Source organism: Vespula pensylvanica, chromosome 10 (assembly GCF_014466175.1).
Source record: "Vespula pensylvanica isolate Volc-1 chromosome 10, ASM1446617v1, whole genome shotgun sequence".
NCBI lineage: Eukaryota > Metazoa > Arthropoda > Insecta > Hymenoptera > Vespidae > Vespula > Vespula pensylvanica.
In genome coordinates this window covers 6,571,376-6,584,634 of record NC_057694.1, presented here as the reverse complement: position 1 = coordinate 6,584,634, position 13,259 = coordinate 6,571,376, and the positions used below count along the sequence as shown (strand labels likewise).

At 29.9% G+C, this 13,259-nt stretch overlaps 2 protein-coding genes across 7 annotated transcripts in view; one reads left to right on the top strand and one right to left on the bottom strand.

Moving 5' to 3' along the window:
* Positions 1–178: 178 nt before the first annotated feature.
* LOC122632434 (RNA polymerase-associated protein CTR9 homolog) lies at positions 179–6,214 on the top strand. Of its 3 annotated transcripts, XM_043819192.1 has the most exons (15): positions 179–290; positions 416–503; positions 1,036–1,134; positions 1,248–1,487; positions 1,583–2,155; positions 2,234–2,353; positions 2,435–2,745; positions 2,829–3,354; positions 3,435–3,629; positions 3,712–3,828; positions 3,890–4,200; positions 4,277–4,614; positions 4,696–4,870; positions 4,976–5,200; positions 5,525–6,214. In XM_043819192.1, the coding sequence occupies exons 2-15, from the start codon at positions 462–464 to the stop codon at positions 5,829–5,831; spliced, it is 3,579 nt and encodes a 1,192-aa protein (XP_043675127.1). In that variant the 5' UTR covers positions 179–290; positions 416–461; the 3' UTR covers positions 5,832–6,214. The 3 variants fall into 3 exon arrangements, with proteins under 3 accessions (XP_043675127.1, XP_043675125.1, XP_043675126.1); XM_043819190.1 differs by having other exon boundaries at positions 4,976–6,214; XM_043819191.1 differs by having other exon boundaries at positions 193–290; positions 420–503; positions 4,976–6,214.
* Positions 6,215–8,099: 1,885 nt separating this feature from the next.
* LOC122632438 (cullin-1) overlaps positions 8,100–13,259 on the bottom strand; it is an 8,341-nt gene continuing 3,181 nt past the window's right edge. For 2 of the 4 annotated variants that reach the window (XM_043819205.1, XM_043819202.1), the window contains exons 2-14: positions 12,213–12,434; positions 11,958–12,120; positions 11,612–11,830; positions 11,283–11,537; positions 10,890–11,183; positions 10,549–10,812; positions 10,273–10,452; positions 10,058–10,207; positions 9,799–9,917; positions 9,588–9,708; positions 9,411–9,514; positions 9,090–9,309; positions 8,100–8,722 (exon numbers count right to left, since the gene is read on the bottom strand). In XM_043819205.1, the coding sequence (XP_043675140.1) occupies positions 8,642–8,722; positions 9,090–9,309; positions 9,411–9,514; positions 9,588–9,708; positions 9,799–9,917; positions 10,058–10,207; positions 10,273–10,452; positions 10,549–10,812; positions 10,890–11,183; positions 11,283–11,537; positions 11,612–11,830; positions 11,958–12,120; positions 12,213–12,376 (2,334 nt within the window). In that variant the 5' untranslated portion in view covers positions 12,377–12,434 and the 3' untranslated portion in view covers positions 8,100–8,641. Of the gene's footprint in view, positions 8,723–9,089; positions 9,310–9,410; positions 9,515–9,587; positions 9,709–9,798; positions 9,918–10,057; positions 10,208–10,272; positions 10,453–10,548; positions 10,813–10,889; positions 11,184–11,282; positions 11,538–11,611; positions 11,891–11,957; positions 12,121–12,212; positions 12,435–12,561; positions 12,597–13,259 lie in introns of those variants that run through there. The other 2 variants (XM_043819204.1, XM_043819206.1) reach the window with 2 other exon arrangements.

Here is a 13,259-nt window from a genome sequence, read left to right as displayed (position 1 = left end):
TAAATGTAACAAAAACTTTATTTCTCCATTTTAATATACAATCGTTTTCGTTCTCTCTAAATATTTATCCAATGGATCTTTAGGATTAGAAGAAAGAACGCATTTCGCAAAATTAATTTTTTCCACTAAACGGAAATACGTTTATAGGCGTCGCTACAGTATTGTTGTTTTGTTTCATAGGTGTATGTGTATGTAATAAGAACATCCGTCGCTTCAGTTCGCTTTGATCGTTCGTTGCAAGGTGTTGGTTTAGTGAGTTCGAGATTGGTTGTCCACCTATCGTATATATGGTGAGTATAACCAAAAACACGAGAAACGTGGTGAAACTTTATGAAAGATGATTTAATATTAATATATTTAATTTTTTATTTAGTTAAGTTAATTAAGTTATGTATTTATAAATTGTGTTGGAAAGGTAGAACAATTGATTGAAATAAGGAAATCAAGTGACGTGGTCTATAATGGCAGGATCCATAGAGATTCCACTTCGCGATACAGATGAGGTAAACAATGTTTATTAATATAACGTTTAGATCCTTCTAAACAATATGTTAATATTTTCTCTTTAATTTTTCTTGCTTTATAATTTAATTCGTGATATGAACCAACTCGTCAGAAAAAATCGCATCGAGGTCCAAAGCAATCTGGCTAGACGCTTCAATCTTTTTTTCTCGAAGCGATGAAAATTCATTTCGAAAAGTTGAACCTCGAGCTTAACTCGTTTTTCTTATGTTTCTTTATATGTTCCATAAAATCCATTTGGGATGTATCTCGTCTTAAAAAATATATTCATTTTTAATTCGTATGAAAAGATGAATAAACTAACCTTGCTGTATTTTTTAATAAAATATAAATTCTCTCTCTCTTCCTTTCTCTCTCTCACCTCTCTCTCTCTCTCTCTCTCCCTCCCCCTCTTTCTCTCTCTCTCTTTTTTTTTCTCTAATAGTTTAATATCTATTCGTAAATATTTTCTAATTTTATTCTCGAACTGAAGAAATCAAACGATATATTTGTTTTATATATACATTTTTGTAGGTGATAGAACTTTATTTAGATCAATTACCTGAAGGTGATGAGGTCCTTGGCATATTACGTCAAGAACACGCCCAACTTAACATCTGGGTCAATTTGGCCGTACGTATCTTTTGATGGTAGAATATTGATCGGATGAAATAAAATATGGCGGTAATATATTATTTGTTTCTTGTTCTTTTATATATATATATATATATATATATATATTACAGCTCGAATATTACAAACAACATAAAATCGAAGATTTTATTAAAATACTTGAATCTTCACGAATTGATGCAAATATTGATTATCGTGATTATGAAAAAGATCAAATGCGAGCATTGGATATGTTGGCGGCATATTATGTACAGGAAGCCAATAAAGAGAAGAATAAAGATAAGAAAAGAGATCTTTTTACTAAGGCAACATTATTGTATACAACTGCTGATAAAATTATCATGTATGATCAGGTATATGTAATTTATTAATTCTTATATACAATGTATCTAATGTATCGTCGATATTAATTGTTTACAAATTTTTTTTATTTTTTGTCTTGTTAAAGAATCACCTCCTTGGTAGAGCTTATTTCTGCCTTCTTGAAGGCGATAAAATGGAACAAGCAGACGCACAATTTAACTTTGTTTTGAACCAGTCGCCTAATAACATTCCCTCTCTACTTGGTAAAGCTTGTATCGCTTTCAATAAAAAAGACTATAGAGGTGCGCTTGCATTTTATAAAAAAGCTTTGAGAACCAATCCTAACTGTCCAGCTGCTGTAAGATTAGGAATGGGACATTGTTTTATGAAATTAAATAATCAAGAAAAAGCGCGATTAGCATTTGAGAGAGCTTTACAATTGGATGGACAGTGTGTTGGAGCATTAGTAGGACTTTCAGTTTTGAAACTGAATCAGCAACAACCTGATAGTATAAGAGCTGGTGTACAGATGTTATCCAAAGCATATACGATCGATTCGACAAATCCTATGGTGCTGAATCATTTGGCAAATCATTTCTTTTTTAAAAAGGATTATAATAAAGTACAACATTTGGCATTACATGCATTTCACAATACAGAAAATGAAGCCATGCGGGCAGAAAGTTGTTATCAATTGGCTAGGGCATTCCATGTACAAGTAAGACTAATTAATTGTATACAAATGAACTATAATTATATACATTTATAATACAAATTCATAATATTTTTTTTTTAGGGCGATTATGACCAAGCTTTTCAGTATTATTATCAAGCAACACAATTTGCTCCATCTGTTTTTGTATTACCTCATTTTGGTTTGGGTCAAATGTACGTTTATCGAGGTGACGCAGAAAATGTAAGAAAATTATTATATTTTTCTTTTTAATTTGAATCTAAATTATTTCAAAACAGAAATCAATTAGCTTTTATTTTAAAGGCAGCACAGTGTTTCGAAAAAGTTTTGAAAGCTCAACCAGGAAATTATGAAACAATGAAGATTCTTGGTTCGCTCTATGCTAACTCAAGTTCTCAGTCGAAACGTGATATTGCTAAGAATCATCTTAGGAAAGTTACAGAACAATTTCCAGATGATGTAGAAGCTTGGATTGAATTAGCTCAAATTTTAGAACAAAGCGATCTTAATGCGGCTTTAAATGCATATGGAACAGCGACAAGGATTTTAAAGGAAAAAGTTCAGGCTGATATCCCTCCTGAGATATTAAATAATGTAGGTGCTTTACATTACAGGTATGTATACGTTCATATTTAAAATTATTTTAAGATAATAACGAAGTGAAAAGATGAATCCATGTATATATTATATTTTTAAGGCTTGGTAATTTGGAAGAAGCTAAAAAGAATTTAGAAGAATCTTTATCTCGTTCAAAAGCTGATGCTTTACACGATTCTGTGTATTATAATTCGATAGCAGTTACAACTACATATAACTTGGCACGTCTTAACGAAGCTCTTTGCATTTTCGATCGTGCTGAAAAATTGTACAAGGATATTTTAAAAGAGCATCCAAATTACGTAGATTGTTACTTAAGACTTGGGTGTATGGCAAGAGATAAAGGACAGATATACGAAGCATCTGATTGGTTTAAAGATGCTTTGAGAATTAATAATGAACATCCGGATGCGTGGTCCCTTTTGGGTAATCTGCACTTGGCCAAAATGGAATGGGGTCCAGGTCAGAAAAAATTCGAAAGGATTCTTAAAAATCCTACAACCAGTACGGATGCCTATTCTCTGATAGCTTTAGGAAATATTTGGCTACAAACGCTCCATCAAAGTGGAAAAGACAAAGAAAGAGAAAAAAGACATCAAGACAGAGCATTAGCTATGTACAAACAGGTAATCAAAGTATTAATTGCATTTATTATATTTTATTATTTTTATATATACCATATTTCGATACTTGACTCTTTTTGTAGGTGTTAAGAAATGATCCAAAAAATATTTGGGCAGCAAATGGAATTGGTGCAGTATTAGCACATAAGGGTTGTGTGAATGAAGCTAGAGATATTTTTGCTCAAGTCAGAGAAGCAACAGCAGAGTTTTGCGACGTATGGTTAAACATTGCTCATATTTACGTAGAACAAAAACAATTCGTTAGTGCTATTCAAATGGTAAATAATTATGTTCAATTTACAGCGTACGTTAGCTGAGTATAAGTTTTATTAATATCGTACTCTTTTAATTCTGTTATAGTATGAAAATTGCTTACGTAAATTTTATAAATATCATCACGTGGAAGTTTTACAGTATCTTGGTAGAGCATATCTCAAAGCTGGAAAATTGAAGGAAGCAAAATTAACGCTTTTAAAGGTATAGTATTTTGAAGAATATTAAATGATATAATAAAATTCTAATAATATTTTTATTACAGGCTCGCAGAGTTGCTCCACAAGATACTGTTTTGCTATATAATATTGCATTAGTATTACAACGTTTAGCAACGCAAATTTTAAAAGATGAAAAGTCAACGCTTACTACTGTATTACAAGCAGTACACGAATTGGGTCTTTCTCACAAATACTTCCAATATTTATCTGCCCATGGCGACAGAATGGAACAACTAGCAGAAACAGAAGCACGAAAGTGCCAAGATTTATTATCCCAAGCGCAATACCATGTTGCTAGAGCAAGGAGACTTGATGAAGAAGAAAAGACGCTTAGAAGAAAACAAGAAGAAGAAAGGTAAGGTCTAAATTATTAAAAATATTACAAGTAGAAAATGAACTGATAATTTTTTTGTTTGTTTTTTAATTTATAGACAAGCCTTCAAGATGCGTCAAACGGAAGAACAACGAAAGTTAGAAGAAATACGTCGTCAGAAAGAAGAAGAAATGCTACAAAAAAGACAAGAATATGTGGAGAAAACGAAAAATGCATTGGTATTCGGTGAGATGCCATCAGAGAAACCTGGAAGAAAAGGTAAAAAGACAAGAACTGATCAATATATTAGCGACAGCGGAGGATCTGGAAATGACGAGGGTAGAGAAGAAGTTCCTAGGGAAAAGAAACGTAGGAGAAAAGCTAGCGGCGAGAGCAAAGAAAAGAAAGGAAGGGGTAAAGGCAAACGAAAGAGAGATTTGGGAAGTGGAGACAGTGGTAAGAGAGAATAATATATAGTTGTTTATAATTGATTAATACATAGTTTTTTTATCGTTACATAATATATGTACTTTGTAGGTTCAGATAGTGATCGTCCAAAACCTAAACGTAATAGGAAAATTGGTATGAAAAAAGATAAACAGTTTCGTAAATCCACATCTGATACTCCGAAAGGAAAGATGCCTTTGTCAAAAGAAACAATATCAACCAGCGAGTCCGATAGTGATAGTGGAGGTCTTAAAATTGCCAGCGGGTAAATATACACACACATATATACACACATATATATATATTATAATAATAATTTATAATAAATTAACTTTAATCACGTATTAAACTTAATATATTATTTTTACAGGGGTGAAAGTGATAACGATAAACGGCCATCGGGAAGTAGAAGAATCGTATCTGATTCGGAGGGTTCACGTGCTTCTAGATCACGTTCTAGATCAAAATCAGGAAGTCGTGCAAGAAGTTCACGTTCTCGTTCTCATTCACGATCTCGATCTCGTTCGCCTTCACGATCTCGTTCGCGCTCAGCTTCACATTCACCATCACGATCTAAATCTCAATCTAAATCACGATCAGCTTCTAGATCTAAATCACGATCGCCTTCCAGATCTAAATCACGGTCACCTTCTAGATCTAAATCACGATCTAAATCAAGATCTAAGTCACCATCTAAATCGCGATCTAAATCAAGATCTAAGTCACCATCTAAATCGCGATCTAAATCAAGATCTAAGTCACCATCTAAATCGCGATCTAAATCAAGATCTAAGTCACGATCTAAGTCGCGATCTAAATCAAGATCCAAGTCACGATCTAAATCACGATCAAAATCAAGATCTAAGTCAAGATCTAAATCGCGATCTAAGTCAAGATCTAAGTCACGATCTAAATCAAAATCTAAATCACGATCTGCTTCTAGATCCAAATCACGTTCGCGATCGCATTCTGTATCACGATCTCGCTCTCGTTCAAAATCTAAATCTAGATCCCAAAGTGAGAGTGAAAAAGAAAATCAAGAAAGCCAAAGAATTGTGTCTGGTTCAGAAGGTTCTCGTGTATCATCATGCGCAGCGTCACGATCACGATCTCATTCACGTTCAGCTTCTCGATCACCATCGCATTCACGATCTGCCTCTCGGTCTCCATCTCGATCAAGGTCAAGATCAAGAAGTATTTCGCAATCAGGAAGTCCTGATAAATAAATGTATATATTTACCACACAGACATTAATTGTGAAAAAATTTATAATAATGCTTTTTATTAAATATAGTATTTCATCGTCACACATTTTACGTATTAAAACGAATGTGATCGAGAACATGATCGTGCCAAAAGAAATTTTATTTGTATAGTGATAGAAAGCTATTTATTAGTTGCTTGTATTTAATTAATTTTTTATACTTGTTAGTCTCATTTGTTAGGATGAAGTGCATTCGTTTGATGACATATTTTTAATATGAAAGGTGGAAATATTATTTTGATTCATATCGATACAATTAATATTTTAAACTAAAAAGTAACAACACACCACATACCATAATCTATGCATTTAATTGACTATCTTAATTGACCATATAGAATATGATCTTAATATTTTGTTATATCAAATATATATATATACATATATATATGTATGTATGTATATATATTTATTTATTTAAAGATGAGTATAAAATGGATATATGTAATAAAAAAATAAATAATTCAGAAATATTAGTAATAAATATTGGGGGTATATGAGTATCTGAAAATAATTTAAATTGCAAGTCTTGTACACCTCCAATATGTATGTATATGTGTATATATGTGTATGTATATATATATATGTATATATATATAATATATATTATATATATATATGTATAATATATATTTAAAATACCTTTTAATGTTAGTTATAATGTAATTTCATGCTATTGAGTTTAATATGTATTTACTGACTTATTTAATTTATTTACATAAGTTTCATCTTGCAGAAAAGATACAAACTAATAATAGCAATTTATGACTATACAAAAACCCCCAAAAAATTAGTGAATATTACAATGTATGTAAAGAATATTATTACTATCTATGACACATAGAAAAAATGCACAAATTTAACATAACACTTTCAAACTCCATACTGATTATTTAAATTAAAATATTAGCGTACTTTTTAATATATATAAATCGTGCAAGTTGTAAATAGTGAATTTTTAAAAAACTTGACTTATAATATATAATTCTATCTATGTACTATATTTAAAAAATTGTTGTGATTATTTTCTTACATGTAGAAATAATAAACAACCTAATAACAATGAGTATATCACAAAAAGACAGATATAAAGTTAATCGGTGTATTCTTTCTGCTTGTGTATCTATTCATATTAGCACAATCTAACTCAGATTCTGTGTATCGAAAATTTCTTAGTTCAAATTATCAGTACTTTTTAGTTAATAAAATACATTAAGTTAAAGTTTTGTAGCTAAATATTGAGATACTGTTGCTCTCTCTCTTGCAGACAGTTTTTTAAATATAGTTTTAATTACAATTCTCAGTTCATATCTCTCACTCTTCAGCCTTTTTATTATTGACAATATGTCACATAAAACGCTATATTATTTCATTATCTACTTTGTGTGACATGTCAGTAGATAATTAAAATAATCTAATCTCTTATTCATTTTTATAGTTCAAATTGCAGAATCGAGCTTTTCAAAATGATTATTACACTTTTAAGCATCAAAGTTACGTTTATATCAATTTTCTATATCACTCTTAATGTTAAAGGCATTTAATTACTACCATTGCTTAGTGGCTTATACATTCACAATTTAAAATTCGTTATGTATCACTGCTTGTGTCTCTGTTATGTTTTAAATTTTACGTCACAAATATATCTCTCTTTGATTTTATATATTGCACTTATAATCACATTAATACAAATTTAAAAACATATGCAATATTAAATTTATCAATAACAAATGCGAATTTTATCATCTATAAATTTTGTTTCAATTTAAATCTTGATAAAGTTAAAACATAACAAATTGGATTCATATTTTCAATATTTTATAAAAAGCTGCCTCACAAAATGATATCATCATGTACAGTTAAAACAATCGTTATTAATATTATAAATGTTAATTATATCGATATTGTGAATCGTTGCTACATTCGTGGAATATTATTAATGATATTTCTATACACATCTGTTACCAGCTGCCTAAAAAAATATTTACTATCAATGATATTTTATATGGAGAAAAAGAATTTATATTATTGAACAAAAAGATCTTGCACACATAAAAATATAAAAACTGATAATTATTGACACATGTAACTTTTAACTTAATTAATTGCTAAATTGCATTACCATCCATGTCTTTACTTATCTTCTTTATAATTTATATTTCACATTAAAAAAATGATTCATATGGTTTTCTTAATCAAGGTTTTAAGAAAATAATTAAATACTATTATATACTGTTCAGTGTTAAAAATAATTTTACTTCTTAAAATTGGCGGAAATAAAATGTAGAACTTTCCAATATGTTCAACATTACAAGAGAGTGCTATTATTTGTAATGTACATCACTCGCGTTTAACTTAGTAATTTACATCTTAGTTTTTTCTTATAACTTGTTGTTTAACTTACTTAATTATATGTTTTTGTATTTTTCCATTGTGCAACATTTTATATACAATTTAAAAAATGGGACATACATGTTTCAGATCTTTTATAGTACAACATGATACAAAGAAAATTTAATTTATATGTGAGAAACGGCACAGACAGTAACACACGTAGCAACTTGACTATATGAAATAATTTTATTAACATATTATAAAAACCAGGTTCTAAATGCGACCAGAGGGACATTACGGTACAAGAACTGTGTACAGAGAAAATACTAGTGAGAGTCTTAAATAAATATCGAGACACGTATGTAGCAATGACAGTGTGAAGTCATCTTTTTTTTTGCGTGCATAGTTGCTGCTATATTGATGTCCTAGATCGACAGATCATGCCAGATAGCTATATGTGTCCTTTTGACCCTCTGTGCGCTCCAGATATTCTTTTTCAATTAAAATATCTATACATTTCTGAAAGAACATTAGTAATTTTTCTTGGTTTCAATCATTCATTATTTACATGTTTGCTTCCTGTGAAATAGCAAAAACTAAAAAGTTCATTGATAATTTACAGGAGCAATTTTTAATATTTTAATGATTTTAGTTCAATAAAACATCACGTTAGCATGAAAAAATTTACATAGCATGAAAAAATACATTGTACATATATTTAAAATTTCATTCATCTTTTTTTTCGACAATGTATGTGTAATGTTCTTTTATCTATCTTATAGAAAAGAGTAGATATTCGATATTAAACAATTAAATTAATTGTTAGAAATAAAAGGATTAACGTGTCGTTATGCTCTATAAAAAAAAAAAAAAATTAAATACTCACTTTAATAACATGTACTCTTGGTTTAAACCTGGAACTCAATTGATTTAAAACTTCTGCCACTAGTTGTTGATGCTTCAGTACTTTTCTCATTTTCATAATTCTAACAATTGCTGCTTGTATTAAAAGTTTTCTATCTTCTTCTATGTGTTTGTGTGTTGTTTCTTGCTCGACTTTTAATTCCGTTTTCATTGGTATATTGATATTTACCCTTAATTTTTTACTGAAATAAAAATGCATTCCAAATATTATAAAGAATACAAACAATGTAGAACAATGATTATATGTAAGGAAAAAAAAAAAAAAGAAAGAAAGATTACATACTTTTTATAGCCTGAGAAAAGTTCTACCACTGACATAGGTGTTAACTCAGTTTCGTCATCGTTAACTGCTGTTAATAGCTTAGCTTTTAAAAGTATTTGTACAACCTGCAAAAAATTAAAATAACAACGAGATAATATATTATCTTATTTTTTTTTTTTTTTAAATTTTCTATATTACCTGAAGTAAAAAATCCATTTTTATTTGAGTAGCATCATGTAATTGTTGTATTGTCCATATAGTTGATCCATTGTATTGCAGTAAAACTGCCATTTGAAAAGTTGATGCTTGTAATGTATACCTATGAAACATGAAAATACATTCTTCAGATCAAACGTATAATAATATAACATATCAATTTTGTTACTTTTGTTAATTATACGTATATTACCTATTCTTAAAACAATTTGTATGCAATTCTCCTTTAGACATATTATATAACCAATTCAACTTTCTTCCACTGTGTTGTGAACTATAAAAGGTTGTAAACCTATGTACAGATCTCTCTAGCTGAAAATATAAAAACATACATTATTAATTAATATTATTATATAAAAATTATTTTATAATAATATGTTGATACGAGTATGTACATTTAAAATTAAAGTAACTTTCAATGAAAATCTTCAAAGATTAATAATAAATTATACCTCTGTTGGTAAAGAAAAAGTAAAGGACTGTTGGAATGGCCATGAACCAGAAGACAAAACCTGTATACTGAAATCAATGTCTAGTGGTTCTACAGAATTTGTTAGATGTCGTCTGAATTGTTCGTTTAAATCTTTGGATACTCCAATATCCTATGGGTAATGAAAAAATATACGAACGGTCATATATTTACTTAATATGTAATAAGATTCATTACCTGGAACATGCGCTGTAATTTTGAAGTATATTCAAAGCCACAAGCTTGTTTTAACTTGGAGATCATAGAAGCCTCTGCGTCATCACTGGCAGACATATGCTGCACTAAACGTTTTGCCAGCATTTTACTATAGAACTTTTGGAATACATCCTTGTCTTCAATATATTTAAATACTACCATCTGTTACATACATATATATGATAATAAAAATATTTATATATATAGATATATGGTAAAGGAAATATAAGTAAAATAATATTCTGTTAGATTACTTACAACTTGATTTAATGTATCTTCAAGTTCTGCTTCCTCAGGATTTTTACTACTCTTTTTAAGCAATAAATCACAGTATTTTGCCAACAGTTCAGGTGACTTACTACTACTATTTGCAGCTCTAGTTACAGAGTTACTGTTGATAAAGCGACCACACGCCTTATCCAGTGCTGCTACAAAGCCACTATCATTGTTAAATGCAACTAATACTAAAGCATTATATTTTTTATGAACTTCCAAGATAGTGTTGACATATACTTTAGGATCCTGTACAAACAAATCCATTCGTATGAAATATTATTCTATATATTATTCTAATATTTGACATTTGAAAAAATAATTACATTAGCTGCTGAGTCTCCACACTTATCTATAGCAGCAAGCCCTTGATTAGCTATATGACTTTCTAAAAGGTTTCGTAGTTCGCCAAGTCCATTTGGTATTCTTGCCATTAATTGATACATTCGGCCTAAATCTGTATTTTTATCAGCATCCAAAAGATTTTGAAATTCAGAATGAAATATATCCAAGTGCTTTTCAATGAGTACTCTTTCACAAGTTTTTGCTAATCGATCATGTGTTGTTTGATGCAAATAAACTTGAACTCGTTTTTGTTCTTCCAATAACCTTTGTTCTGCCTATAATAAAAATATTAATATAAAATCGATAAAATTGAAATATCTTTTAACATGAAGTAAACTGCTTTTTGTAAAAATACATATCACATAATTAAATACCTTTTTCATATATTCTGTAACAGGGTTTTGTCTGAGGAATTCTGAACTTTCACGAGTATAAAATCGTTCTGTATCCTCAAGGAAGAGATTTTCAAAGGATTCTTTATAAACAATAAGATTTTGTCCCTTAGCACCAGGATCTTCCTCGTTCAGGCCCAATTCTACATAACAATTAATTACACCACTGACTAAACGTGTGTTTATTGTTTCTCCATTACGTTCTCGTTCTATTAATTTCAGCACCGCATTGGTAACCTATAAAAAAAAAAGAGAGAATTTTCATTTATCAAACATATATGCATGTGCTGATTTAAGATATAATAACATACTTGTCTATTTAAATGTTTAAATAAATTATCACGCCACGTAACCAAGGCCAGTTGATAAATTTCATATATTCCTTTACGTCCTTCTTCACATTCACGACGTACCCAATGACGGTTTAAATATGCACATACTCCATTTAATACCTTACTACTGAATTGATATTCTTCCCATTGTCTTGTATAGAATTGTAATACATCTTCATCCATTAAGTCAATCCCATGCTATATACCACAAACATCAACATTCTTTATAAGAAAATAAGAAAACTATATGCAAAAAGTCTGTAATATGTATAAATTAATATTTAAATAACCTTCTAATTTCCAAAATACAAGTTAATATACATACCTTGAGCAAACTAATGAGATAATTCCTAAGAAAGTCACGCAAACGTTTATATAATTCCAAACCCACTAACTGTGCACCTCCTTGTGACATTTGGCCTTTTTTACTTTTAGTAGACATTCTAGTATGTTGTTGATGAACACTCGTACAATAATTATATACATGTCTATATTCAGCAATATAGTAAGGATATTACAGATATAAAAATATCTATTACAGTTGCTTGATGATATTGTCATTTTTCATGTAAAAGGATACGTATAAAGTTCTATATATCTTGGTTTTGACATACATTGTCTATTATATACTTGTTCTATACCCTCACGAAGATCTCCCCAAATTTGATCCAAGTCTATTTGTTTGAGGCCTGGGGGGCCTCCTTGATGACTCCCTGCCCCTCCAACGCCTCTATGCCCCGACATCCTATTCTTATACGCTTGCCTGGTGAGCGTCAGTGTTACTACTTGCTACTTACAATTTCTGTAAAGGAAAAATGAAAGAAAAACTTAGAAAAATTCAATAAGACTATCATAACAGTTACTTAAAAGAACTTTGATAATTACAGAATAATATATTCATACACAAATGTACAACAAATCACACTTACTCTTTAACAAAATGACACTTTATCGTAATGATATACTATAATAATAAGAATAAAAAACACTTATTCATTTTGTTTGAAGATAGAAGATTACGTTTACTATATGTATAATAATATACAAATACATACATAGAGAGAGAGAGAGAGAAAGAGAAGGACAGAGAAAGAAAGAAAGAAAGAGAGAGAGAGAGAGAGAGAGAGAGAGAGAGAGAGAAAATAACCAATTAGAAACATACGATCGACCAAAATACAAATTATCTGGAAATGTTCATGTAGGAAAACAACAAACAAACGAGCCTGTCTACTGTGTCTACGACGTAACAGACTTAAGGAGTATTATTGGAGATTTCGATTCTCGATTAAAACGTGCTCCAAAATATGTCTTTTAATCCTTGTTCGGAACAGAAGGTCGCTATCGATATTCGAAGGTCATAATGAATTCCGTTAAATCGAGATTGAAATCATTCGCTAAGAGACGTGGATATCGAATTGGTTGACGATGTTATTGGTCACAATTACACGATAATGTTAAGAACAATAACACACACTATGAGATATCGTTCTACTTTCGAGATGCAAGACACTGAGAATAAGTTGAGAATAAACTAAATTAAAGGATAATATCAAGGGATCGTTGAAAAAAAAAAGTTCTTTTTCTTCTCTCTCTCTCTCTCTCTCTCTCTCTCTCTCTCTCTCTCTCT